Raw genomic sequence first — 25,373 nt, 5'->3', positions numbered from 1 at the left:
ACGACTTGCCCCGGACTTCAACATGCTTGATAGCAGCAAAGTGGAGACCGTTAACACAGAGCTCGAGATCCCAACTAGTGAAACGAGTGTCGGCCTAACGGACCTGGTCCAAAAAGAGACGCCAGATACAAATCCAGCTGATGACACGAGCAATGAGGCCCCACTTCAACCTGAGACCGATGGGTGCAAGGAGCTTCCTTATATTGTCACGTGTGGCCCTCAGGAGTCAACTCATGAGCTGACGGTTGACCAGAACGGAATTCTTTCTGTCGGTTCTGAGCCAGTGTTTACTGAGTGCAATCAAGATGTAGATGAGCTTGATAATGCAACAAAAGCAAAAGATTGGAACATTGACCAGAACACATTTTTGGACGTCAATCGAGAAGCTTCGCAAGCTTCACCTGATCCTCCTGACCAGTTTATTCCCCAGGAGAGTTTGGGGGACAACCCTGTCGATGCGCTCTTTTCAGTCACTAACGATGCATCCTCTGAGGGGTTGAGCCTGCTTGACACTCAACCAGAACCGAGCCAAACTGAAAAGCTTGGCTTGGAAGAGCTAACCACTCCCCTTGATGCTGACGGTCAACCACTATCAACATTGACACCAAACAACACGGAAGAGTCCATTTTGGACATATTCAGCTCAAATAGCGTTTTGTTTGCCCAGCAACCAGTTGCCACCATCTTTGCAGAGGGGGAAATGACATCAGAGGTTCTGCTCACACCCTCTGTTGCGCCACCACCTCAAGGGGATCTTTTCTTTCTTGACATGTTTGCATCAGAGATGCTGCCAAAGTCTCAAGAGTCAAGTGATGTACCTTCACCTTTGGGCGGTGTCATGGAAAAGAAGAACCCCGAGCAAAGTGTAGCGAATGCTATGACACACAGTAACTGGATGGATGATTTGTTAGGATAAGAGCGGGGGAGCAAACATGATTACACTTGTGCGGAGGAGGGATTTTTAAGGGTTTAGCAAGGAGAGAGAAAGAAAAAAAAACATTTTGATATTTTGATAATCTGTGATTACATTTTGAAACAGAAACTGCACTTTTTAATCAAATCATTTCCATTTTGTTAATATAGAGGGTTTTATTTTAAGAACATGATTTTACTGTTTGGGGTAATAATTGCAAGCAAGGAAGTCAAATTGTTTTTGGTTATGTGAGAATTATTTGTTTGGAATGAGTTCTACGTATGACTCATATTTGTAATGATATAGATGCTCACACATTTCAATGAATCTGCATGACCCTTGTTCATGAAAGCACCAAAATGGAAATCAACAATCAACTAGTTGTAGTCATAAAGCAATTAAAACTTGAGCATGAATACGTTTTAATCAAACATGGTTTAAAGATAATAAAAATAATAACTGCACTTTGATTTTTGTTCACAAGACTTTTCATTTCTGGCTGAACAAATACATTTCACACTTTAAAATGCTTCACTAAAATGAGCATAACAATCACAGTAACAATGAAATATTTGGACTCTGTCACCTACATGCTTTGAAGCTAGCTAGGATTGTCTGTTATCACAAGTTAACGTCAAACAATAACTTGAGGCAAGTAAAACATTAAGTTCCAGTAAAGCCAATGATGCCAAATAAGGACTAACAATTCAATATATCTCACAGTCTACTTGATTCAATGTGGATAATATTTGAGTTACTCTCTTTCTTTGTTGCTTTCTTGTTCCTGCAAGAAAATAGCAATAAACCAACATTAATAGTTGTTGTTGTTGTGGACTGCGTTCAAACCCTGTCAAGCATTTGGAGTCATTCGATGGCCACTGGCGAACATCGACAGCTGAAATTGCTTACCTGTTGCTTTCAGCCTGATCAAATGAATCTGGCAACTCTATCCCTCGTGTCTCAGGAAGCATGAAGCAGAGACCCCCACTGACCAGGAGAAGGCCACTGAAGCTTACAATGGATAAGGACCAGTGGTAGATTGCTAACATATTGACCAATGGCGCAATAAGACCACCAGCCCGACTTGAAATGGACCCCAAACCAGATGCTGTTTGTCTGCAGCGAGAAAACGTCAACATGGAACTCAGTCTCAGGAAGTGTCCTGGCAAAGGTTTTAGCTGTAGTCGCCAATCAACATTTTCATTTATGTTTCGGTGCGGACAGCACAACATAACGGATGAGAGAATTGCCAAAAGTGGGATTGTCTTACCGACAAGAAGTTGGGAATAACTCTTGCACGTAAATATTACAGATGCTTGCAGCCCAATTGGTTACAAAGCGTCCTGAGGTGGCCAGTATTGTAACAGCAACAGGATTTCCTTCCACACCATAACAAATCAAAATCATACTCTTGGTTTCCTCTCAGGAGTAAAATAGTGCTGCCTTACCTCCAATAAACACCAGGATCAATATACACAAGACGCCTCCAACCAGAATTGTGGAAATTAAAGATACTCTTCTTCCGATCGCTTCCAATTGCCAGACGCAAATCAGATGAACCGGTATTTCGGTCAGTCCAAAAATAAGCTGGGTCAGGAATATGTCCAAGCCAAAATTGCCCACATTGAATGAAATGCAGTAGTATGCAACATTCAATGAGAACCTAGAAAAACACACAAAGAATTAGTTTGCAAAAAAAAAAGAACACGAGTTACTTACATCAATTGAATCATTGAACTTACCATGTAAATAATATCACAAAGAAATATTTCCGAAGCACAGGCGACTGGATAAGCATTACCATGTTGCTCTTTTTTTCTGGGTCTTTTAAAGCAATCTGTGATTCACGCAAACACAACATCATTCACTCATCCTGACATTTCATCATTATAGTACGAGTGTTTGCAGCCAAAGCCTTTGTACCTTTTCCAGGAGAGAGTCTGAAAATCTGCGTTTATTGATCGATGCCACCTTTATGAGCAAATCTTTGGCCTCCTCTGTCTTCCCTCTTTCCAACAACCACCTGGCAGACTCTGGAAGGAACCTGATTGATATGAAAGAATAGCGTCTTCATGTAAGTGATCAAAACGGTTGACAAAAGTTTGATGCTCACCATATATAAATAGCAATGAGCGCTAATAGAGCTGCAGTGATAAACTGAGCTACTCGCCAACTTCTGACAACGTAGATCAGACCAGCGAGGATGGCCTGTCCGATTCCACCGCATAGCTGAGTTGCACATGTCCCCCATGACCTTTTGGATGTACCAATCCACTCGGTAGCTGTCCAAAAACAAAATGTATTCACGACATTTACCAGACATGGTTCTCGGAAGACTTTACCCAATATAATGCCGTTGAGCCGAAATCCTCCGTAGCCAAGGCCCATCAAAAACTGCGAGAGCAGAAACAGGAGGTAGTTGGGGGACAATGCGCTGGTGACGGTAAAAACCAGGACCACCACCACCGGAATCTGAGCCGCTCGTTTGCGACCGAACCTGGGGAAGACAAAAGGCGTTCGGAATAGACAATGATGTCATTTGCGGAATCAATACTTCTGACTTACGATTCGGCAAAAGGTCCGAATAAGAGACAGCCCAGCAAAATTCCAGACATCATCACTGTTTGTGCCACTTGTAGTAAATTAGCCCGCTCACACACAAGATCAAACTACAACAAAAAAAAAAGTTTAAAAATGAAAAGATACATTTGGTGAATGTATCAGATCAACCGTCATCACTTACATCCGTGATTATCGTAGCTTCATACGTGGTGTCCATGTACACCCAACCATTCTGACACACCGTGGTCTTATTGAGTCCGTGCTCCCTGATGGTTCCAATGTCCCAGTCCACCGGCACAAACATGCGGCACCTGCTAAAAGAAGCATTGTGCTCCCGAGGAACGGTCAAGTTCAGCTGCTCTTCCCACGTCAGGTTAGCGTCTGCCTTGAGGATCCAATCCGTATTGCAATGTCGCTCCGGGTCGGACTGGGTGAAAAATACGCAGGCAAACACAAAACCTAAAATAATATTTGGGAAGCTCAGTGCACAAATGATGAGCTTCTGGAAAGTTCCAAATTCCCCAATGTTCTGCAGGATATCTCCAAAAGTGCTCATGTTCAGGGAATATGTAGTTGAGGAATTGTACTCAAGTCAAGTGCGATCCATATCCCCATGTGAAGCACCCAGTTGAACTGTCTCTCTCAATTCCACAAGAGTCACGTTAAAATTTGAGCTGGTGCTGCATTTCTTTTTTTTTTTACCAGACTCCTCCTTTCAAATGAACCCAGTGAACAAAACGCGGATCCAAGCGGTGGCCGGTACTGAGCTTTTTATGAAAATATACGATGAGTGCAGCGTACTATGACCCCAGCTTACATAACAGACAATGCTGTCCATAAATTTGACTGCGTGATGACATTTTCTTAAGACCGCATAAGTGTCAAACTGCATTGTCATTGTTACATAACATTCAAGAGAAACTAGCATTTGGTGTGGAATGTTTGTTTCATATTTTCAATGTCCCTTGTCTTGCTCATCACGTTTTTGTTTCCGCCTGTTCTCACTCAATCGTGTGTGTGCGTGTGTGCTCCGGGTGTACCAATCGTCTTGTCGATTATTTTGTATTTAGTTGCTTGCTTTCTGTCAGTCTTTGTCATTCATTGTTTCTGTTGTTGCTCTTTTTGTCAGTCACGCTCATTGAGCATTTTGAAATTCCAAAGTGTCTTGTTTGCCTTCTGTGTCGTTGCTATGCAGTTTCCCGTCCTTTTGTCATATAGGCCTGATTCCATGATGTATGCAGTTGTAATGCTCCTTCTATGTTTGGTTCATTTACTATGTCACCTTTATTCTGTCATATAGGTTTGCTTCGACGTAGGTGCGTACTACATATTGTACAGTGGAAAGAGATGAGTCACTGAAGGAAAAATATTCTTAATATGTTTGCATATTAAAGTCAGTCAAACTAATTAGCGACACAAATTTCTCATTTCCAAGGAAACTAATATGGTTGGATTTTTTTTTTTTTTTAATCGTCATCTCGTCATCCCCCCTGAAGAAAAAAATCCCTCGCCCAAATGTCATGCGATAATCATGATCTTACAAAACATTCAGTAAATGTTTAGGTATTTCATCTTACCAATAGACACACTATACTCCTCTTTATTAATAATTTTGATTACATTATTTACATGAGGTGTCTCTCGGTCAATTTATTTAGTCAGAGTACAGGATTATCCAAATCAAATCATGTAGTCATGTGCTTATTATTTTGTTACCTTGTAGACAGACAAGAAAGCATACATTAAAGTTTGGTAGCTTTTCTCTTTTGTAGAGTCAGACTTAAGTCACTTCCTGTCTTCTTTGTACATTTTCTGTGAAGACAACATAGAAAGAAAACAAAACAATCATTGGGTTGTTATTGTCAAAAGAAATTAAAACAGTTTTAAAGCCTAACAATTCATTTAAAGTTTTTAAATATACTAGTATGGGTACTTTATTATTCTGTAAATATAACCTGGGTCCCATTTTTCATCTGAAGAAAGACCTTGATAAGAGCATTGAAGGCCAATGCACGAAATCTAGAAGCTCTTTTTTTTTTGTATTGTGAATTCAAGTACTGAACACAAACTCATCTCACATCATGTGCAGCATCTGTTTTGTTCGTAGTTTTTACTAACTGCGAATTTACTCATTCAAAACATAACGGAAGAACAATGTTGTTATTGTTCCGTCTACTCATGAAATCCAAATTGATAAACGAACAGTCATTGTTTTACTAGAGATGAGCTCAGACTGGCACGTTTGTCTACCGACAGTTTAACATGAAAGAAGGTCCACGGGCTAACAATGATCGACAGAACATCTCAAATCAGGCAAGACATGAAAGAGGTGCATTCGCCGGTTTACCTATTGTCCTGGACCTCACTGGTAGACTCAGGCAGTTCTTTTCTTCTGGTTTCAGGAAGAAGGAAAGCTAGCGCTGCACTGGACACTGTGAGGCTGCTGAAAATGATGATCGGTATGGACACGTGGTATACGGCCAACATGTTGAGCAGCGGAGCGAGCAGTCCGGCCACTCTCATGGCGATGGCTCCGATGCCGAAAGCTGTTTGCCTGAGGAGGACAACTGAGCTGTCATTCTATTTTCCAACTTTTAACATTTGAATAGACAACAGAGGCAGTGCACTGAATTGTATTGAAACATTAACACTAGTAAGTGTAAAGTGACATAGAAAGAAAATGTGCTTACCTGACTGAAGTGGGAAAGAGCTCTTGGGAGTAGACCATACATACTGATGTAGCCCCATTCAAAAAGAACTTCCCTGTGGTCACAAGAGCCGTAATAACAATGGCGTCGCCTGCAAAGAGAGTTGATGTACATTGAAAACTGCTGCGTGTGTGTGAAGACAAAAGAAGATTGGTGGGAGGGAATGGCAAATTACCTGGCGAGAAAGCCAGGGTCAAGAAGCAAATCAAGCCGCCGGTCAAAAGGGTTAAAATAAACGAGATCTTTCTGCCCAGCAATTCCAAGACCAAAATGCAGAGGAGGTGGACGGGAATTTCCGAAACGCCAAAGATGAACTGAACCAGGAAGATGTCCAAACCAAACTTGCCCACATTGAGGATAAGGCAGAAGTAGCCGAGATTGACTGAAAACCTAAATGGGGGAAATCAAAGATTACAGGAGGAAGGAATACTTTGCATTAATGTAAACGCGCAGTTGTGTTATGTGGGTTGTTTATAATTTTGTTTGAATTTATATTGCCGAAATTTAGCAATATATACCTTTGTGGTCCATACATCATATATGTAGTAGGTTAAATACGTATGTAGACAGATGAGGGGAAAAAATATATATTTTTAAAATTGTGTCTCACCTACCATGCAAAACAAACAATAAACAAATATTTGAGTAAAATCGTCGTGGTAAATATGATCTTGATCACTCCAGTTTGTGTTTCATCTTTCTCTTGTCCCTGTAAATGTGTAATGGGGGAAAGAAAGGAAGGAAGGAATCATTCAACTTTGGCTTAAATGTCAAACTTTTGCGCTCATGTCGTTTCAATCCAAACTTACCATGCAGTTGAGCATATCCTCAGAGATTTCCTTTTTATTTATTGCTGCAACTTTCCTGACCAACCTCTTTGCTTCCTCCATTCTTCCTCGACTCAGCAGCCATCTGACAGATTCCGGAATCCACCTTCAATCATGTCAAATATTGCAGTAAAATGGCTGCCAAAAGGCTGAATTATACACATTGACGTACCAAACGTAGATGGCAACAAAGCCATAGATGACTGCCAGTCCATAATGTATTATTCTCCATTTGCGAATTTTATAAACCAGTCCGGCCAGGGCACATTGTCCCAGAGCGGCAAACATTTGGCTCAAACAGGAGGCGTAGGATCTTTTGGTCATCCCTAACCACTCTGTAGCTACAAATACATTTTAACACACTGATTATAGAGGGAAGAGAAAAGCATGTTTATTTCAAGGGCACATGATTTGATTTGAAAAAAAAACAAAAGAATAGCCATACCTAATACAGTGGAGTTAATTCGAAAGCCCGCAAGACCAAATCCAACCAGGAACTGCGCAACAATGTAAACATAGAAATTTGGAGATACAGCAGACACAGTGACGCATATGAACAGGACCACTGCTGGTAGCTGCGTGGCTCTCAGACGACCAAATCTAAAATTGACAATCACATCGAGGCTTATCAACTCTTTAGATTGCTCAATCCAAATTGCAAGTGAGTCCGAGTACTTACGGTTCAAATATAGGCCCAAAGATAATTGAACCAAAGAGTATACCGGCCATGAAGATTGGCTGCACGGCAGAAGCCATGTAGGACCTGTCACACACGAGATCAAACTGTAAGGCAAAAAGTCACACAATTAGCGCGACTCCATAACACGCGAATGAATGACTTTGTCGTTCGAATCACTTACATCCGTGATTATCGTGGCTTCGTACGCGGTGTCCGAGTACACCCAACCGTTCTGGCACACCGTGGTCTCGTTGAGTCCACGCCGCTTGATGGTTTCGATGTCCCAGTCCACTGGAGCAAACATGCGACACCTGCTAAAAGAAGCATTGTGCTCCCGAGGAACGGTCAAGTTCAGCTGCTCTTCCAAGGTCAGGTTAGCATCTACCTTGCGAATCCAGTCAGTGTTACAATACCGAACCGGATCCGGCTGGATGAAAAGAAAACTCGAAAAACATATAGGCAGTAAAGAATTTGGGGAGGTTAGTGCTAAAAGAATACTCTTCTGAAAAATTCCAAATTCTCCAATGGTTTGCAGAATCTCTTCAAAGGCCATTTTTTGGGACGCGTGAGACAAAGTGGCTGTGTTAAGGTTCAGGCGACTCAATATTTAACACTCAATGAGTTAATGTTTGATCAACACCACTGTACACATTTGTGGCTTCAAATAAGAAAAACACATCAATGCTTGCCTGCGAAAGTATAATTGTCATTACACTGCTGAATTTAAAAATGCGGATAAAGAAAACGTAAATTGGATAACAGGTGATTGGCTACGGCTTTTGCCGTGAGGCGCGGATAGCGCGCTTCCCAAATTGTGGACCAAATCCAACAGTATAAATGTCAAGCTAAAAAACAACGAAAGTTTGGTTGATTTTGTTATGTTGGCTTGAGTCTGCCTGGAGTCACTTTCTGTTTTCATGGTGAGTGTTTTTCTGTGGAGACAAATCGACGAAAAACCTTTTAAAGAACTTTCAAATATCGTTATTACATTTAGTACTGGCAATTTCAATTGGAGTCACCTGAGATTATAAAACAGCAAATAGCTCAATACCCAATATCCGCGTACATGATTTATTTATATCCGACAACAGTTTGATTACTCGGCTTACCCGTTGCCATTTATGAATCATGCCACCAAAACGTGTCCTGCCAGTTTCATGGCTAAACATCCACTATAAATCCTGGAAACATTAACGCATCTCAACTTGATTTCTAAAAATACAAGCAGCATGTCTTGGATTCACTGTTGTTGCAAGTGTGCGTTTTGGAGCGTCAGAGAAAAAACACAGACGAGCAAACAAACACTCCTCCGAGATGAACGGCTCCTCGGAACTGCTGTTTGGTGTCAGTTTGTTACATAAACACGCACAAATTTGAACAAATTATTCTGCATGAGCAAATATTCATTCGTTTGTCACGCGGGTGTGCTGAAGCCTATCCCAGCAATCTTTGGGTGGTAGGCCTGCTTAACTGTAAATAACTTTTGGAAACATTTTTTTTAACCCCACTGTAACTTTATTCATCAACCAAAAATCATTCTGCTCGTGGTGACATTTTCCATCAATGGATTGGTCGTGAAATAAATGTTCCAGTTCAAATTAGCATTTGACAAAGTATATATGTGTACAAGTGGACAAGTATATGGCTGGCGTTGGGCCAAAATCTTGTACCACAGAAATTGTCACTTTTCAAAAAGGGCACGTTTGTTCAAACGTTAACTTTCGATCATGAGAACAAGCCATTTTCAACACCCGCACGTATGTACTGACCAATAGTATACAATTAAGAAAAAATATTAAATTGTCCGAATTGTAATGATGAGGTTTCAGCCTGACGCCAGCAAGATTTAAAAAAAATGTTAAATAATACATTAGTTTGCCATGATTTGATTCAAATAATACTAATGATTTAGTTCATGTGATGAGACAATAATAATGCTTTTCCTTTACGGTAAAAAAAATAAAGATAATTCAGGGCATTTAGATGGTAACACACACACACACACACACACACACACCAGCTCAAACATACACGTACAAATGTATCCTGTCATATGAAAACGTATCAAACTCTAATGGGTTTGTGGGAAAAAAAGACATGTGCATATAAGAACAGCACAATAGACATGCTAACATATCAATAAGGTGCCAATTACACCAATTTGTGCACGATTAGTGACGCAAGTGACAAAGGCAGAAATGCAAACATTTAATTTACCTCCTTTTGGCTCAAGATGAGTCATCAGGTGTACTCTCTCTTTTCCAGAATCAACATTTACAAGCCATATGATACGTACGGTTTGTCCTGTTTAAGTGAAATGCATCGACATTGCTACAGATGGGGTGGGGTGGCTAGGTACACAAACGTATGGGACAGTGCTTGGAGTCGCAACATACGTACTTGTAAATCATTCGTTACTCCGGTACCTGAAGAAGCAGCTTGAAGGCAGCCCTTTCCTTTCCTTTCCTTTCCTTTCCTTTCCTTTCCTTTCCTTTCCTTTCCTTTCCTTTCCTTTCCTTTCCTGTGGTACGAACAAAGCAGAGAGGCTACAATGGGAGTGAGTGACAAGCGGCCGGCCGGCCAGAGGAGTTTTGGTTTTGGACAGCAAAGACGCAAAAATACGGCCAAACACACTAAACTTGACAAGCGCCTGCCTCTACTTTTCTGGGAAGGGTCACGCCACCCAAAGAGATCATGTCATTTTAAATACATTTCATAGCAATTCTGTCATGGAACTGTGTGTTTTACTGAGCTGGCATAGATGTTGGCATGCAAATAAGTGTGGGGTGGCGCTCTTTGTGCTAAAAGCTTTTGTCCTCAAAATTAAAACACATTCAACATAATGTTATAATATCTCCTTAAGAGGGATTCAGTCCATGGATTTGGTGTTTACCCCAACAGACTTTCGGTGAGAGCTGGGCTACAACCTGCACTTGCTACCATCAGTCAAAATTTGATTTCCAAAGCAATCTCTATAACATTGGCTATTATTTGTAATATGTAGTGCATATTTTCCACCTCAAATCGAGTGGGGTTGCCATAGATGAATGATTCTGGAAACCCATACCTATTAAATGAATGAATGGCGAGCCACTGTTGATTTATTTCTTTGCATGGCTACATCCCACCATTGGCGAGTGCTATTTGGGTGAAGTGGCCCTTTCCTCCGGTTCCACACCTAGGAATTTGAAAACCTAGCAGTCTTTGCAAGCCAAACCAGCCTGGACTCAACAAAAACTGGTAGACTCAATGAAATGAGAATGCAACATTAACACTTGGAAAAAAGTTGAGGAAAAAGAAAGCAAATGACCCGTGTTGGTGTGTTAGAAATTCACTTTGCTGGGATACTTATGGAAATCGGTGGATTTGAGGGCCAAGCCTTGCCGCCTGAACTATTGAGGTACAGCAAAACAATTCATTCAGCCAAAGACAGCAAACAGCATCACATCAAGTGAAAACAAATATTGCATAGGATAAGAATATCAGGCGAGTGATATTTCCTTTTTTTGAATATGTGATGAAAACTCCAAAGTTGTAGTAAGTGAAATTGTGACGTAGAAAGCTGCTAGCTGAAGGGATGATTTAACTACGTCCATTTGAATGAGTCGTTTGGTGCAGTCGACGCCTGATTATGTCTTTGGTTGTGTTTCAACTAGAAGGGGAGATATTTTGCCTATCAAAGCAATGTTGACGTCTCTATTGTATCATTTCTGAGGAAGGAAATCAGCCAATAATCACTATTGATTGAGCTATGGTAAAGAGGACATATATAGTTAACTAAGGCTTAATTTCACTGGTCAAATTCAGTGTAGCATAAGGTGACATTTCACTCGTGTGAGTTTTGTGGCACAGTTTATGTAATTGAAAAGAAAAAAAAAAAAAGGTACGTAAATATAAAGAGAAAGGCATCGTTTGCATTAATGACGAGATGGTTTGGGTTGTGCTTATGAATGAAAGGGGGAAGGAGGGGGGGGGGGCAGGAATAATAATTGATTGCATGTCCTCTCCCACGAATAAGCGCACTGTAAACGTTTCAAGTGTGTTCCTGTGATGCACTGAACCTCCTCGCCATGTGGTCCTCGTGCATCCTGCCGCAGTGTCACACTTTGAGCCAGCTTCACGTCTCGCCGTCCGTCCTCTCTTTGGCAGCAGTGGCGTCTTAGAATTTACTAGCATGCAGCAGTGCATCACCAGTAGTTGCTGTCTTTTGCTGCACGCCTTTTGACTTAGCTAATGCTGAGCTGCGCAAAGCCGATGAGTTTGACGTCATCGGGAATTTCAGACTCCTCCACACCAGACGCCTGGGGAACAAAACAATGAATCTTCAATGGATATGTTGTGCTATCGAACGTTACATGGATATCTCTCGTATATTGTGCAACTATGGACAGTACACAAATGTAAACAATTGTTGATTGCAATGCAGTGACACATCAATATTGGAATTTACCAGCTTAAAGGTGACATTTTTGTGATTCTGAGGATCATCCACAATCTTTTGCAGATTGGCAGCAACTGCAATGAAGATGAAAAAGGCAATCAGCAGTGATGTTATGATGATGACACTTGTCTGCGTTTAATTTCTTGAAGACTAGGAGCTACGCGCAAGTGTCAATTTGTTTTAATTGTATCGTTATTTGGTCCGGTTATATTTACGACTAGTACTTCCAATCAACCGGTGTTCAGCCTCAGATGTAAGTGGTCTAACTGTGCCACCAAAACATGCATAGCTATTCATCATGTTTTTTTTCATCATCATCATCCACGACAAAGAAATGCGATCGGGGACATTGAGCTGGAATTGCACTGGATGAGTTGGCCATGTCTACTGCAGCTTAAGCAACAGAGAGTGGACTACTTAGTTAGTGCTTACCAATGACTAAATCTCTCCCATCAACCAGACCGGCTGAAACCAACTCCTGAGACACTCCATCAGCAGAGTCTGATGACATAAGAGAAGCATTAGCAGATAGCACAAGCAAAATCATTGTTTTTGCACATGAGGTTAGATGATGATCATCATCATACCTCTACCAGACATGAACTCAAATCTGATGTCATTGAGTTCCTTCTTTGGATTCCTCAGCCTCAGGACGAGGCTGATGGGAACGCTGGAATCGGGTACGATGGGATCCTGAAAAAAAGCACGCAGGTAATGTACGCAAGGGCTGTGTGAATTGAGGCTTTGTAAATCCAGGCCTTTGACTGCTCGTGGCTTATTACCTGAGTGGAGGCTCCATGTGAGGGGCTCACTGTTTGCGCAGGAGGGGAAGCCTGCAGCGGAACGTCTTCGCCACTCTGTCCCACAGGCGTAACATTGGCTTTGACTGTAGGAGTCGGCGGCTTAAGGTGTGAACTGGAGCCCTCTGCTGGCGGGAAAATCTAAGCGGTATGACACACAAGTAAGTTGAAGGGTCTTGCAGGTACATGAGCAGAGAAATAAGAGGAGGACGACAAACAAGTGAGATAGACATTCATGCGTTATCAATTAGTTCAAGACAGAAAAAAATAAAATCAGCAACAGCTGGTCGGTCATGTCCGCCATAAACACACTCACCTCCATAGTCTGAGAGCCGTCCCTCACTCTGGGCGACTGCAGAATGGACACGACAGATTGTCAAGATTAAAACCATGCAATTCTTTGATACACCCAAATCTTTATACTCATGGATAGAATTTAAAGGATCCCACACTCAAAAACAAGACTTTACGACATCACATCTGAAAAAAGAGGAGAGGATAATCCCACACCAGGACATGAGAAGATAGTGGACCAGTATGTGGCAGGGGGAACCAGTATAGATTTTGAATATTGTTGTCAATCATTTTAGCACTTGTGTTGTGATGTACGTACTGTTACTAACGCAATATTTATCTTTGGTCTAAACTGTGTTCCAATGTACAAAAATCTCTACACCGTACAATGTTATGATGATGAATTCTAACGGATGCTTATCAGCAACATCTCACCCGCAGAGCTGCCACTGCAGCTTTGCCTTCCTCGCTCTCCTCGTCCAGTTCGTCGTCACTCCACTCCCAACCGCCGTCCTCGGTCTTGTGAAGACGACCGCTGGATCCCGGAACACGTCTCACCTTTTGAAGTCCAAAAATAAAAAATGGTTAATAATTGTCAGTTTGCTGGGAAAACAATTCGTTGAAGAATGACAAACCTTTTTGGAGCGATCATTTATTGATGGACCTTTATGTAGCAGTTTCTCCTGCAGGTAGTCATTATTCTATAAAGTGAGAGGACAAATATTACACATATATAAAAACACAATCGACTGCATTTCTAACACCAGAGAAGCTTGCCTTAGCTTTGGTGAAGAATTTGTGCTTAAGCAACTCTGCTGCGGTTGGCCTACAATGAACCAAATAGAAATTATTGGGAATAAACGGAGTGGTCTAATAAAAAAGGAAGGGCTAGGATGAGGTGCAAATTCATGATCAGACCTTTTTTCTGGGTCCTTCTGCAAACACAAGGTGATCATCTTCCTAAAGGATTTGCCATATTTCTTCACCATCTCCTTGTCTGTGATACCCGTTTCCAGACAGGGTGGGTCATTCTGCAGAGTCAGCATCAGCACCTAGACAAACGCAACTATCAGCCACATTCGAAACATCCAACACACAACATGGTTACCTTCATTGGTGGATATTTGTGATAGGGTGCAGCTCCTGTGGCTAACTCAATGGCAGTGATCCCAAAACTCCAGATGTCCGCTTTAAAGTCATAGCCACGGACCTGTACAAACAAGCAGGGAAAGTAATGAACAAGCAGACCACAAAAGAAGAATGAAGAGGACACCATCCATGAAACAAGGATCCCACCTGCTCCATGACCTCGGGGGCCATCCAGCAAGGTGTTCCTACAAACGTTTTCCGAACCTTGTTCCTTGTCATATCCCCGCCTGCCGCTAGAAAGGCACTCACACCAAAATCTGAGGGCCACAGTATGCAAGATTAAAAAGGATGAGAGGGGTGGGGGGCACATTCAAACTCTGGCCAAAAACCCGTTTGAATTAACGTGTAATATAAAACCAAGACTTCCTGAAAAAGAAAAATGAGAGAACACCATACCAGCAATTTGAACCGAGCCATCGTCCCCAAGAAGAATATTTCCAGCCTTTAGATCACTGTGAGTGAAGTAAAGAAAGATATTACAAAACAAATTATGGGATCAAAAAGGAATATTGGCTGTGAAGTTGAAAACATTTCGATCAGATCACACAAGGCAGAAACGAGCCTTCTCAATTATGCATCTTCATTAGATTAATGATTGATGAACTGAGGTCAAGTTCAATCTGCAGTCAGTCACATATGTAGAAAAGCCTTCACGTTGGGGTGAAATGGAAGGTGACGACACCGGCAAGATCTCTCACCGATGAATTTGTCCATTTTTATGAAGGTATTCCAGCGCCTCCAACACTTCCTTTAAGATAGTGGCGATACAGGCCTCGTCCAACACTCCGGACTTGTGCTCCCCTCGTGAAATGATGTGTTTGATGATGTCCAAGACTGAGCCTGAGGGAGAGGGGACAGAGGGAGGAAAATGGAGGTTGTCGTTAAATATGCCAATGGCGGGCACAACAAAAAAGGCATTACACTTCACAGGATGACACCCAATTATATATGCCATTATCGATGACAAATCCGCGGATCTGTTGTACTGTTACATCGCTGATGACTGTATTCAGAGAGCAACATGTTTAGCCAAAGAGCAAAAAAAAAAAAAGGTTGTTAAAGCCGTGAGGATTTGAGTTAAGCTGCAGTTCGTTCCGTACTCACCACCGCTGAGAAGTTTCATGACCAGCCATAGTTCATCCTTCACCACAAAGGAGGTGTAGTAGGACACAATGTTGGGATGGTGGCACTGGCTCATTGCTTGGATTTCCTTCTGCAAAGTTACAAAAAACAAATCATTGTACTTTTACTCAATGAGTATTTTTCCCATCAAAGGTAAAAGCCATGCAGAAGTGTCAGAGCCCCAAAGCCAATGCATATTGCTGTCTAAAGTAGCCGAGGGGATGCCATGTGAATCGTGTCTAACATTGTAATCAGCAGCGGTGGGATTCAATTCCAATACGATGGGGAAAATGAAGACGAGCTCAGCGGCCATCGCCCAAAACCAGCAGGCAAGCGTACCAAAAAATGTAAAACCAATTCATTTTTTTTTTTAAAAGTTGCCACTCTGTTTGTTGGTTCAAGTTAATTACGAATAGAGAAACATTAGGCACTCGGAAATACAATTCGTATCATCTTTGAATCGGGGTATAAAACATTTAATTTCATACTTATTCATTCTAACATAAAAAGAATGCTGTCAAGGAATTGAAAAAGGAAGTTATAAATCTCCTATGACAGCTGTATAGTTCTTTTGATTAACAATCATTGAGAACATAATCGGTAAAGTTGCCCATCCCTGGAAAAACAACCAAGATTACAGTGCAAATAATTGACACCGTCTTAATTTACTCATATCAGCTTGCACTCTGACTCATTCACAATGGAGCAAACCTAATACTAGTGCTTCAACTAGTGAAACCTCCCAACAGTTGTCATTTGGAGTTGAGTATTTGTGATGCCACCGCAGTAAAAAAAAAAAAAAAAAAAGTGTCATGATAATCATGAAACTAAAACAAGAACTTTGCAAAGCATCTGACCGTTCAATCAAAGATGATCAACACAATTCAATATCACATAAAATAAATTCAAACAAATTAATGTATACTGTTTGAGAACATGGTTGTTCTTGGAAACATTACAAAAGTGTTGAATAATACCCTCTGAGTCTTCCCAGGGCGTTCGGACCCCAACTATTTCACACCACGCTACCACTAAACAGAAGACAGTATAAGCACTGCAGATGTGAAATAACTCACATTTTACAACAATTACTTACCAAGAGTTCATCCATGCTAGTTTGACATTTTTCAAGGTTGATGCGTTTAATGGCCACCTTCTCATTTCTGGGCTTGCAGGTGGCTGCCTGGACCACTGCAGTGGCTCCACTGCCTGAGAAAATCATAAAACTGTTTGAAGCAAATCTTTTCAAGAAAAGAAAAAAGTGTTATTCAGTCACATCGTATACTAATAAAAAGAAGAAAAAGATGCCTTTACAACGATTGTATCAGTGGGTTAAGGTAGACACTGTTGTGAAGCAATTACAGGGCGGTTTTTTTTTTAATAGTTTAAATGTATGTGTGGTGTAGTGTCTAGCTGCATTGCATCAACCTTACAGATGTTCCATTCGATTCTATGATGGTCGAGGAATTGTAGTTATCTTTCAGTTTGATGGCACGGCACTTTTAACCGTACAGTTTGGAGGTAAAAGTGTCAGAGCACCACCCACCCACCCACTCCCCTCGTTTATGACGGGACCACATACCGACGGCCACGCGAACAAGCCCTTTAACTTCACGTGAAATTCTGGAAGCTGTCCTAAACCGCTTTGTCAAACTGCTGTTGGTCATTTCGCAAGCAGACGTCAACGCTTTTTTTATGATCTTAGAATAATGAGACAACGTGTCCGAACTGGCCTTGTGTTGCACGCAACACTACTTGGCTAGTCGCAGTTAGCATGGCTAGGCTAGCAGGCAAACCGTAGCAAGCTAAGCTACTAACCGATCACCTCGTTGAGAACGTAGTCATCCTTGTCGATTGTCCACGATTGTGTGGACTGGTCGTCTGCCATAGTGTCGTTGGTAGGACGTTTAATGAATGCGTCCGGTTTGTTACAAATACGTTGGCTGAAATGATCGCTTTGAGCCTACTCCATTGGGCACAAACGGTACCGACTGCAGCTCTCCAGCGACAAATGCGGTCGCTGCTGTCAACACAACTTTACGTGCGACTGACGCATCGCATGACGTCAGTCCACCGACGAAGGAACAAAGACGCCGCCATCTTGAGTGTACACACGTAGTACACCGGTAGCACGTGACTCAGTGCACGTACTGCGATACGCTACTCAATTTTGTTTTATTTCGAACACATGTAAATTTGGGCTGCAATGTTTGTTCATTTCTAACCCGTCTAACCTGAAATAACTTTTGTATGCAACCTTGATAAAAATGAAATATTAACGATGTTTTTATTCTGTTCAAAGCGCCTTTACTGTGGTCGACATAACCCGGCGAAGCCCTCACTGCGTTTAAATCCAAACCCTTTCACCACTAGAGCGAAGCAGAGAGCTACATACGTTTATAATTCGTCTATTTATGCATGGAATTACATTTAATCGGTAAATTTGTCTAGCAGTGATCCTCATTTATACTGCATACACTTATAAACTGCTTGATTGAAGATGCTGAAAAGTAGTAATTTCCTAAAAGCACATCTTTGGCAATTATATGCTATTAGGTAACATCAAAAACACATTTCCACTATTGCATTAAACGTTATAACATGCAGCAATGTTAGGGTGCATCATGTTTGAGGTATTAGTTCTGTCATCATGCCTGCATGGTTGTCAAAACTGTGCATATAGGTTTCAAACCCAGACATTTCCGAGTAGGTTTCAGCACCCAAACAGCACCCGCGATCAATATCCCTCTTACCCACTGCCCATCACATAATTCACATATGGAATTGAGTTACAAAATGTCCTTTGTTCATTTATTCTTACAATTTACATGATCCTCGTATTGAACCAGTGTCTTTATACTTGGAGAAATTCAGGGGCAAATACAGCCAAACTATGGACAATCTCTGGTATGTGCGGAAGCAGCAGGGCTTGTTCCTGCTTGTTGAATGCACACTGAGAACAAGGAATGACGAGTTGTTTTCTATTTCCCAATCCTTCATACCGAACCGAATCTTGATTCCCCCCCCCCCCCCCCCCTTTTGCATGACTGTATTTTTCAGTCATTAAAACCTGCCACCAAGTTCGAAGGTCACTGCCTGCCTATCCAGTGCCCCTGAACTGTGTAGATTTTGGAAATGGTCAAGCACAGCCTGGAGGCTCTCCCCTGATGGTGGATTAAAGTCCACTCATCCTGATGCTGACAATGCACTGAGGGTAAGCCTGGTCTGAAAGGGAAGTGCTGAGAGCCACAAGAGATTCCATGTGATTGCAGCACTATTTCTCTACCAAGGCAAAGCTTCACATGCAAACGAGAGCAAAGCCCTCATCCGGGCTAGTTGGCAAATGAACTGCTAGTTGAATACAGTGAGGACGAAAAGTTGCGCATAACAAACACGTTTTTCAATCGTGCCTCGAAGTCGTGATTGTTTGCTCCACTTTCTTCTCCTTGTCAAGGTCACATTAGTGCACAGTGCTCTTGTTTTGGTTCAAAATGCGGAGAGGTGATTGTGTGACTGACAAAAATCCTTGAGTTTTTGGAACGGACTTGGTGACCCCCTGGTGTACATTGTACACCAAAAATTCGTTTGCAATGAATAAATAAATGCAGGAAATAAATACATGTTATGGAGAGCTACCTAGTCAAAACAAAGTTGGATAAATTCCCAGCTGGTGTGACACTCCCACCTCTTTTAGCTTTACAGAATACAAACTTAAACAAAGCACCAATTTAAGAACATTTCTTTTGTCAATATAACAAAAAAGAAGGGAAAAAATATATTTTTATAGCGTTACGACTGTTTTGTATATTTTCAACTCTCGCGATGATGATGCACAGGTAATTTAGCCCCGCTGTCACGTCACTGATGCAACTTGCAGAGCAGGTTCGGCACGCCGGTGTTATTTCCCGGTTGCAAAGAAGAGAGCTGTATATTTGTCACACACGGGTGGGGAGGTGACTTTTGAAAGAAAAGAAAGGGGGGTGAGGTGCGGTGGGGGGGGGGGGGGGGACCCACCTGTGGCGCTCACTGCCTTTGGGTGTGCTGTCCTCGTAGTGGAGCCAACGACCCTTCCCGCACACGCCATCAACATCACGCATGGACATAAGACGCACTTCAAATTAGATTTTTTACTAAAAAGCAGGGAATAACATGGAAACAAATGGAATTGAGACCAGTCACGGTAGGCCAGTTTGCATCGTTTCTATATCTGTTAACAGTACGTTTGGAGTAATTCCACAAATGCAAATCTTTACGGTCGATTGTTCACTGCATCACTCAAGTTTTTCCTTCTGATTTTTTTTTTTTTTTTGAACGCCTGTCGGATTTTATTGCCATTCGACAGTCCTAACCCTGTAAAGTCCTTCACCTACTCTGTTTAACCTTCTATGTTCAGCTAACGCGTGTTGCAAAGTCACAATTTCGAATTGCGGACGTGTGTTGCTACAACATCGCCGTTGCTGGAATATGTGAAACAGATACACATGTTCCGCTTTCGACTTTGTACGTTGAGCGTAACCTATTTAGCCAGGCGGGGTGGCTAAACAGCGCACGAAGCATGTTACCACAAGGGGGAGCCGTTGCTAACAAAAAAGTAAACATTTTTGGAAAACATTAACTGCATGCGCCTTCTTACGTTTGTGAACGACTTAATTACTTCAATAATGTTAAAAACGAATTGTGGTGGAGCATTTATTGCAGTATTGAGACAAGCAAACTTTTATGACCCATACGTCTTGCCTGTTTGAACGCATTTACAACATGCCGCAAGGTCATATCTGGCAGAATTTAAAGTTGGACTTTGAGTGGTGCTGCCACACGCCCTTTTCGGTACTGTTTCTTGTCCACGCACGCCTTTGACACACTCAGATAGCGTCTTAGCAAACGGAAGCACCACCAATCATGGCGTGCCTGCATAAGCAACCTAAACTCAGCACATCCCAGGAATTATTGCGCCGCGCCAGAGATCAGGAGGTGATTGAAAAGAATATCAAGCTCTCAGGTAGGGCGAACAATACTAAGATCATGCATGTAATAAATCGATGGCCATGGTCTTCCGCATGGCATAGTAAGGCTTTAAATCATGCCACCAAGAGCGTTCAATTAGCTGATAGAAGTGGTGCAAGGTCATGCAGAATTTACAGTACCGTACAATCCATTGAATTTTCTTTCCAAATCTATTTCTCAGGTATGGATGGAGCCACTTATATCCAGTTCCTCCGGCAGGGCGGAGATCTTCTCAAGGTCCGTTCCGCTTCCTGGAAGAAAAATCGCTACTTTAAACTCCAAGATGACTGTAAGACCATATGGCGGGAATCAAAAAGAATCTTCAAGAGGCACCGGTCATGTGAGTGCTGTCCTAACTTTTTTTAAACGCTCCAATCAGAGCTGTCAACAAGGGGAATTTTCCATCACAGACTGAATAGATGAAGATATGACCCTAGAGCTGCAATAAATCATTTCAGTTCTAGTTGGTAATAAAAACCCTGATATGGTTTGTAAGTGTATCTCTATGGAGATACCTTTAGTGCATATAAAGTTGTCCCGCTGTGAACTGTGTGACAAATCCACATTTCCGTTTTGTGACCTGTAATATGCTATGTTCTTGTTCACAAAGAGCTTATTCAACAAGCTTGTTGAAAATGCCAAAAGTCGAAAGGATCACAATCTTTGAGTATATTTGTCAATCTTTCTATCCATACGGCAAAATACCGTATGGTAAATGACATTTTTGTCTGCCCAGTTTCCATTGACAACATCTCTGACGTGCGAGCGGGTCGTCACACGGAGGGATTGAAAAAGTACACAGACCAGCAGGTGGAGAATTGCTGCTTCTCCATCGTCTTCAAGGACCACCATAAGAACTTGGACCTCGTGGCCAGCAGTGAGGATGAGGCCAAACAATGGGTTAGCAGCCTTCAGAAACTCATCAGCAGCAGAAACAACCTCAACCAGCAGCAAAAGACAGAACAGTATCCTTATCGCTGCTTGAAGTCAAAACATACGCCTTGACAAAAAGATTCAACTCAATTTGACTCGGATGGGATAGTCGGGAACAGTATCAGTCAGTATTGTCTCACTTCAGTTGCCATGGCTACTTTGTGTATTTTGATCAATATTTCGGTGTATTCCCGCCACCTTGTGGCCTCTGGTGGTAATGCTGCACTGTCACAAATTTATGGCAGATGATGCCTTACATGAACCTCGTTCCAGCTGGATCTTCAGCTGCTTGAGCAAAGCAGACAAGAACAAAGATAACAAGCTGAGTGTGTCAGAGATCAAGAGCTTCCTGCGTCTCATCAACATTGACGTGGATGACGACTATGCAGACATGATCTTTGAGGTCGTACCTTGCAGAAGAAAAATATAGAAAGATTGGAATACCTGTCCCATTGAAATTGTTGATATACTGTCTTGTTGTGATACTGTTTAAGCTGCATCTTATATTAATCAACTGTCACGTTACACGAAATAGAAATGTGACAAATCCAAGTCCGGATACCTGTTTGGGGAGGAGATCAAAGATTTCTACGACCTGCTGACCTACCGGGAAGAAATCGACATCATCTACCAGGAGTATGCCCGCTCGGCAGGCCTCATGAGTTCGGAGAACCTGGTGGAGTTCATGCTGAAGGAACAGAGAGAGATGACAACATTGGATGACGCACACAAGATTATTGAGAAGTTTGAGCCGGATGAAAAAGGTGAGGCGTCAGTGGTGGGAAGGACATGCGTACCAGTGGCTCACAGAAGACTTCGATACCACTTATATGGCTCTAATTGCATCGTGCGTGGCGTGTGCAAAATATTTTCATCAAGATCTGTGCTCTTTGTTATTTTCCAGCCAAGGAGAAGAAGGTGTTGACCAAAGACGGCTTCCTCATATACCTGCACCATCCTGATGCCTTGATCCTCAATCCAGAGCACACGGAGGTGTACCAGGACATGAGCCAGCCTCTCAACCACTATTTCATCTCCTCGTCACACAATACCTACCTTCTGGAGGATCAACTCAAAGGACCAAGCAGTACCGAGGCCTACGTCAGGTGAACCTGCCTGCCGCAGAATTTAAGATATTGCTTAGTTGTGCATTATTCTAATATCATGGTGTAAGCTGGCGCCGGCTCTTCCAGGGCTCTGCTGAAGGGCTGCCGCTGTGTGGAGCTGGACTGCTGGGACGGATCAGACGACGAGCCGGTCATCTACCACGGCTACACGCTAACCTCAAAGATCCTCTTCAAAGATGCCATTAAAGCCATCAAGGAATACGCCTTTGAGGTGTGCTCATTTTGTGAGCGTCGGATATGTCGTTGGGTTTCAATCACGTCACTGTACGTACGTACCGCAGACATCGAAATACCCGGTGATCCTCTCCCTGGAGAACCACTGCAGTGTGGAGCAGCAGAAAGTCATGGCCCGGCACTTGAGCTCCATCTTGGGCAGCGCGCTGGTCACCTCTCCCCTCGGGGACGCCATGCCCACAAAGTTCCCATCTCCTGAGGTAGGTTTCCAACCACGGCTACTTCAACTTAGGCTGCTCTTCAATGTGCTCCAATGTTGTTGTCCAGGAGCTCAAGGGCAAGTTCCTGATCAAAGCGAAAAGGTTAAACAAACTTGAGGCCACGTTTGCTCCAGACCTGGCGGATGTCGAGGAGTCTGACGTCACAGAAGAAGAAGAATCAGACGATGAGGATGAACCGGTGGAGGAAAATGTACACATGCCCAAGGAGAAATGTCACCATGGGTAGGGTTTTTCGTTAACCCAACTTGTCTTATGTTACAATTGAATCAACGGCAGAAAAGAAAGAAACTGAAGCTAGCAAAAGAGCTGTCCGACATGGTGATCTACTGCAAGAGTGTCCACTTCAATGGTTTTGAAGATGCCAACCTGAGCTTTTACGAGATGTCGTCCTTTAAGGAAAAAAAGGCCTTTCGACTTGCAGAAGAGTCAGGTGCGGCGGCGGCAGCGGCCACAACTCACACGGCTTACGTCCTGAAATGAAATCAAAATTCAAATTGAGCCATTTGCCCCATGTAGCAAATGCCTACGTCAATCATAATGTGGACAAGCTGAGCCGCACCTACCCGGCCGGCTCCAGGACCGACTCCTCCAACTACAACCCGGTGCCTCTGTGGAACGCTGGCTGCCAAATTGGTACGTGATATGGAAAACGCATCATTTCCATTTGCAATGTGACAACACGCATTGCATCATCTCACGTGTGTCCCAGTGGCCCTCAACTTTCAGACAAGCTGTGAAGAGATGGATCTATACCAAGGCAAATTCTTTGTGAACGGGAAGAGCGGCTACATCCTGAAACCCGTCTACATGAGGAACGGAGTCACAGAGTTTGACCCCATCACTCTGGCCCGAGGAGAGTGGCTCAAGCCCAAGACGCTTCACGTCATGGTGCGTGCGTGCTTCAACTTTGAGAGAGGCTCGGAAAAGGATTATATGGACCGATATGAAATATCTTCTCATCACCAGGTGATATCAGCGCAGCAGCTCCCTAAAGTCAACCAGAAGAGATCCTCCATTGTTGACCCGCTGGTTAAGGTGGAGGTGCACGGAGTGCCGGCTGACGTGGCAGTGAAAGAAACCAGCGCTGTTGACAACAACGGTAATGCGCTCATTTTTCTATTCTGCCATCACAACATCATGGAATTACGTCCAACATAAGAGCTGTTACTTATTGTTGAGACAATGAAGTATTTTGTTCTGGAACATTCTGCAGTTCAGATTTGGGACAGCTATGATAGACTGGATTCAACTTTGTTGCAGTCTTGTCAATTTTATTCTCTTGAATTTTTGCTCGTGTGGAGTATTTTGCTACTTGGCTCGATGGAGATTTTTTCCCTAGTGCAAAGATGTAATCAGGACATCACTAATTAAAACATTAGCTCACCTGAAATTATGAGAAAAGCATTGTCATTTCCATGCCGACAGGAGGCAACGCAAGCATCTGCTGTTGTTCAGGTCCTGGACAAATGACCACACAGTAAACGAAATCAATTTTGTAAGGAAACATACATAGTTGTCATGTTTAGTTTGACTTTGTCCATCTTTTGGGGTTATTTCTCATGTAGGTTTCAACCCACAATGGAATGAAAACTTCCAGTTTGGAGTGCGCGTACCAGAGCTTGCCTTAGTGCGCTTCCTCATCCAGGATCACGATTCCACGTCTGGAAATGAATTTGTTGCACAGTACACACTTCCACTCAACAGTTTAAAGATGGGTGAGTACACGTCCGTTGTTGAGAGCTACAGACGTTCTCCTAAGTGGCTCGATCATTTTCTACGTGTTTCTACACAGGCTACAGACACGTGCCTCTTCTCGATAAAACCGGCCACGTTATCCCTGCGGCTGCACTCTTTGTTCACATCATGGTCGTTGATGCCGAATGAAACTCCACAACCATCATTTAGCCATTGTATTCCATTTTTAAGGTATATTTCTTTGTAGATCAACTTATTGAGAAATGTTGTTCCAGTTGATTGAGCAGATAAACGCTAGTATCTATACTGCAAGTTAGACAGGAGCTGTCATGAAAATATGTATGCAGGGACTTGTTTTGCTCTAGTCGTGTGAGAATAGGTCCACAAAGTCTTGTTTTTATTCCAGCAATTCAAGGTAAACGAGACAATGGAAAATAATGACTACATTGTCATGTATGATTCATTTTTCTTGGATCAGAACTTTTTTTTTTTTTTAAATAACTTTTCAACATGAATACCTGTCTACTGAAGTATTTATGTATCGCAGCATGTCACGCCGTTGGAAACATTTGCATCAGATGGATATCCATCAAATCTATGTCAATCCATCAAATTGATGTCATCTAAGTCAAAATTGCCTTTGGACATCAATACAGTAAGCTCC

At 42.4% G+C, this 25,373-nt stretch overlaps 4 protein-coding genes across 6 annotated transcripts; 1 reads left to right on the top strand and 3 right to left on the bottom strand.

The window, feature by feature from the left end:
- Positions 1 to 1,318: 1,318 nt before the first annotated feature.
- On the bottom strand, positions 1,319 to 4,232 carry slc22a13a (solute carrier family 22 member 13a). The gene is made up of 10 exons (XM_049748405.2): positions 3,657 to 4,232; positions 3,479 to 3,582; positions 3,256 to 3,410; positions 3,027 to 3,195; positions 2,837 to 2,957; positions 2,656 to 2,750; positions 2,362 to 2,576; positions 2,184 to 2,292; positions 1,823 to 2,029; positions 1,319 to 1,697 (listed from the first exon to the last, which is right to left on the bottom strand). The coding sequence occupies exons 1-10, from the start codon at positions 4,029 to 4,031 to the stop codon at positions 1,631 to 1,633; spliced, it is 1,617 nt and encodes a 538-aa protein (XP_049604362.2). The 5' UTR covers positions 4,032 to 4,232; the 3' UTR covers positions 1,319 to 1,630.
- An 827-nt stretch (positions 4,233 to 5,059) lies between these two features.
- On the bottom strand, positions 5,060 to 9,029 carry LOC137839597 (solute carrier family 22 member 13-like). The gene is made up of 10 exons (XM_068648617.1): positions 7,871 to 9,029; positions 7,690 to 7,793; positions 7,456 to 7,610; positions 7,183 to 7,351; positions 6,993 to 7,116; positions 6,798 to 6,892; positions 6,359 to 6,573; positions 6,166 to 6,274; positions 5,823 to 6,029; positions 5,060 to 5,287 (listed from the first exon to the last, which is right to left on the bottom strand). Exons 1-10 carry the CDS (start codon positions 8,240 to 8,242, stop codon positions 5,218 to 5,220), a joined length of 1,620 nt encoding a protein of 539 aa, XP_068504718.1. The 5' UTR covers positions 8,243 to 9,029; the 3' UTR covers positions 5,060 to 5,217.
- A 152-nt stretch (positions 9,030 to 9,181) lies between these two features.
- LOC125984828 (serine/threonine-protein kinase OSR1) lies at positions 9,182 to 17,524 on the bottom strand. 2 transcript variants are annotated; one of them, XM_049747099.2, is made up of 17 exons: positions 17,314 to 17,524; positions 16,592 to 16,704; positions 15,478 to 15,586; positions 15,072 to 15,213; positions 14,770 to 14,825; positions 14,521 to 14,630; positions 14,333 to 14,434; positions 14,143 to 14,276; positions 14,002 to 14,050; positions 13,860 to 13,925; positions 13,660 to 13,782; positions 13,247 to 13,282; positions 12,913 to 13,071; positions 12,718 to 12,823; positions 12,563 to 12,631; positions 12,140 to 12,204; positions 9,182 to 11,990 (listed from the first exon to the last, which is right to left on the bottom strand). In XM_049747099.2, exons 1-17 carry the CDS (start codon positions 17,381 to 17,383, stop codon positions 11,916 to 11,918), a joined length of 1,584 nt encoding a protein of 527 aa, XP_049603056.1. In that variant the 5' UTR covers positions 17,384 to 17,524; the 3' UTR covers positions 9,182 to 11,915. The 2 variants fall into 2 exon arrangements, with proteins under 2 accessions (XP_049603056.1, XP_049603057.1); XM_049747100.2 differs by lacking the exon at positions 17,314 to 17,524 and adding an exon at positions 16,929 to 17,046.
- Positions 17,525 to 19,478: 1,954 nt separating this feature from the next.
- Positions 19,479 to 25,224, top strand: LOC125984820 (1-phosphatidylinositol 4,5-bisphosphate phosphodiesterase delta-1). 2 transcript variants are annotated; one of them, XM_049747086.2, is made up of 15 exons: positions 19,479 to 19,675; positions 20,681 to 20,839; positions 21,236 to 21,464; positions 21,706 to 21,835; positions 21,968 to 22,196; positions 22,337 to 22,538; positions 22,626 to 22,770; positions 22,841 to 22,993; positions 23,061 to 23,204; positions 23,291 to 23,444; positions 23,531 to 23,647; positions 23,724 to 23,902; positions 23,981 to 24,113; positions 24,580 to 24,729; positions 24,807 to 25,224. In XM_049747086.2, the coding sequence occupies exons 1-15, from the start codon at positions 19,645 to 19,647 to the stop codon at positions 24,896 to 24,898; spliced, it is 2,247 nt and encodes a 748-aa protein (XP_049603043.1). In that variant the 5' UTR covers positions 19,479 to 19,644; the 3' UTR covers positions 24,899 to 25,224. The 2 variants fall into 2 exon arrangements, with proteins under 2 accessions (XP_049603043.1, XP_049603042.1); XM_049747085.2 differs by lacking the exon at positions 19,479 to 19,675 and adding an exon at positions 20,342 to 20,494.
- Positions 25,225 to 25,373: the final 149 nt, after the last annotated feature.

This window comes from Syngnathus scovelli, chromosome 17 (assembly GCF_024217435.2).
Source record: "Syngnathus scovelli strain Florida chromosome 17, RoL_Ssco_1.2, whole genome shotgun sequence".
Lineage (NCBI taxonomy): Eukaryota > Metazoa > Chordata > Actinopteri > Syngnathiformes > Syngnathidae > Syngnathus > Syngnathus scovelli.
The sequence above is the reverse complement of the archived record's forward strand: the minus strand, read 5'-3'. Positions and strand labels throughout refer to the sequence as shown.

What these genes read in the sequence shown, in the direction of transcription:
- slc22a13a (XM_049748405.2), bottom strand. Translation starts at nt 4,031, where the DNA reads ATGAGCACTTTTGGAGATATCCTGCAGAACATTGGGGAATTTGGAACT. An exon ending in CTCATTGCTATTTATATATG is followed by an intron (nt 2,958 to 3,026) that starts GTGAGCATCAAA and finishes CATATCAATCAG; the next exon opens with GTTCCTTCCAGAGTCTGCCA. An exon ending in GATCCTGGTGTTTATTGGAG is followed by an intron (nt 2,293 to 2,361) that starts GTAAGGCAGCAC and finishes ATGGTGTGGAAG; the next exon opens with GAAATCCTGTTGCTGTTACA.
- LOC137839597 (XM_068648617.1), bottom strand. Translation starts at nt 8,242, where the DNA reads ATGGCCTTTGAAGAGATTCTGCAAACCATTGGAGAATTTGGAATTTTT. An exon ending in AGGATATGCTCAACTGCATG is followed by an intron (nt 6,893 to 6,992) that starts GTAAGTTTGGAT and finishes ACACATTTACAG; the next exon opens with GGACAAGAGAAAGATGAAAC. An exon ending in CTCTTTCCCACTTCAGTCAG is followed by an intron (nt 6,030 to 6,165) that starts GTAAGCACATTT and finishes TGTCCTCCTCAG; the next exon opens with GCAAACAGCTTTCGGCATCG.
- LOC125984828 (XM_049747099.2), bottom strand. Translation starts at nt 17,383, where the DNA reads ATGGCAGACGACCAGTCCACACAATCGTGGACAATCGACAAGGATGAC. An exon ending in ACAAATATCCACCAATGAAG is followed by an intron (nt 14,277 to 14,332) that starts GTAACCATGTTG and finishes GCGTTTGTCTAG; the next exon opens with GTGCTGATGCTGACTCTGCA. An exon ending in TAAATGATCGCTCCAAAAAG is followed by an intron (nt 13,783 to 13,859) that starts GTTTGTCATTCT and finishes GGACTTCAAAAG; the next exon opens with GTGAGACGTGTTCCGGGATC.
- LOC125984820 (XM_049747085.2), top strand. Translation starts at nt 20,395, where the DNA reads ATGGCGTGCCTGCATAAGCAACCTAAACTCAGCACATCCCAGGAATTA. An exon ending in GTTTGAGCCGGATGAAAAAG is followed by an intron (nt 22,197 to 22,336) that starts GTGAGGCGTCAG and finishes GTTATTTTCCAG; the next exon opens with CCAAGGAGAAGAAGGTGTTG. An exon ending in TCAAGGAATACGCCTTTGAG is followed by an intron (nt 22,771 to 22,840) that starts GTGTGCTCATTT and finishes TACGTACCGCAG; the next exon opens with ACATCGAAATACCCGGTGAT.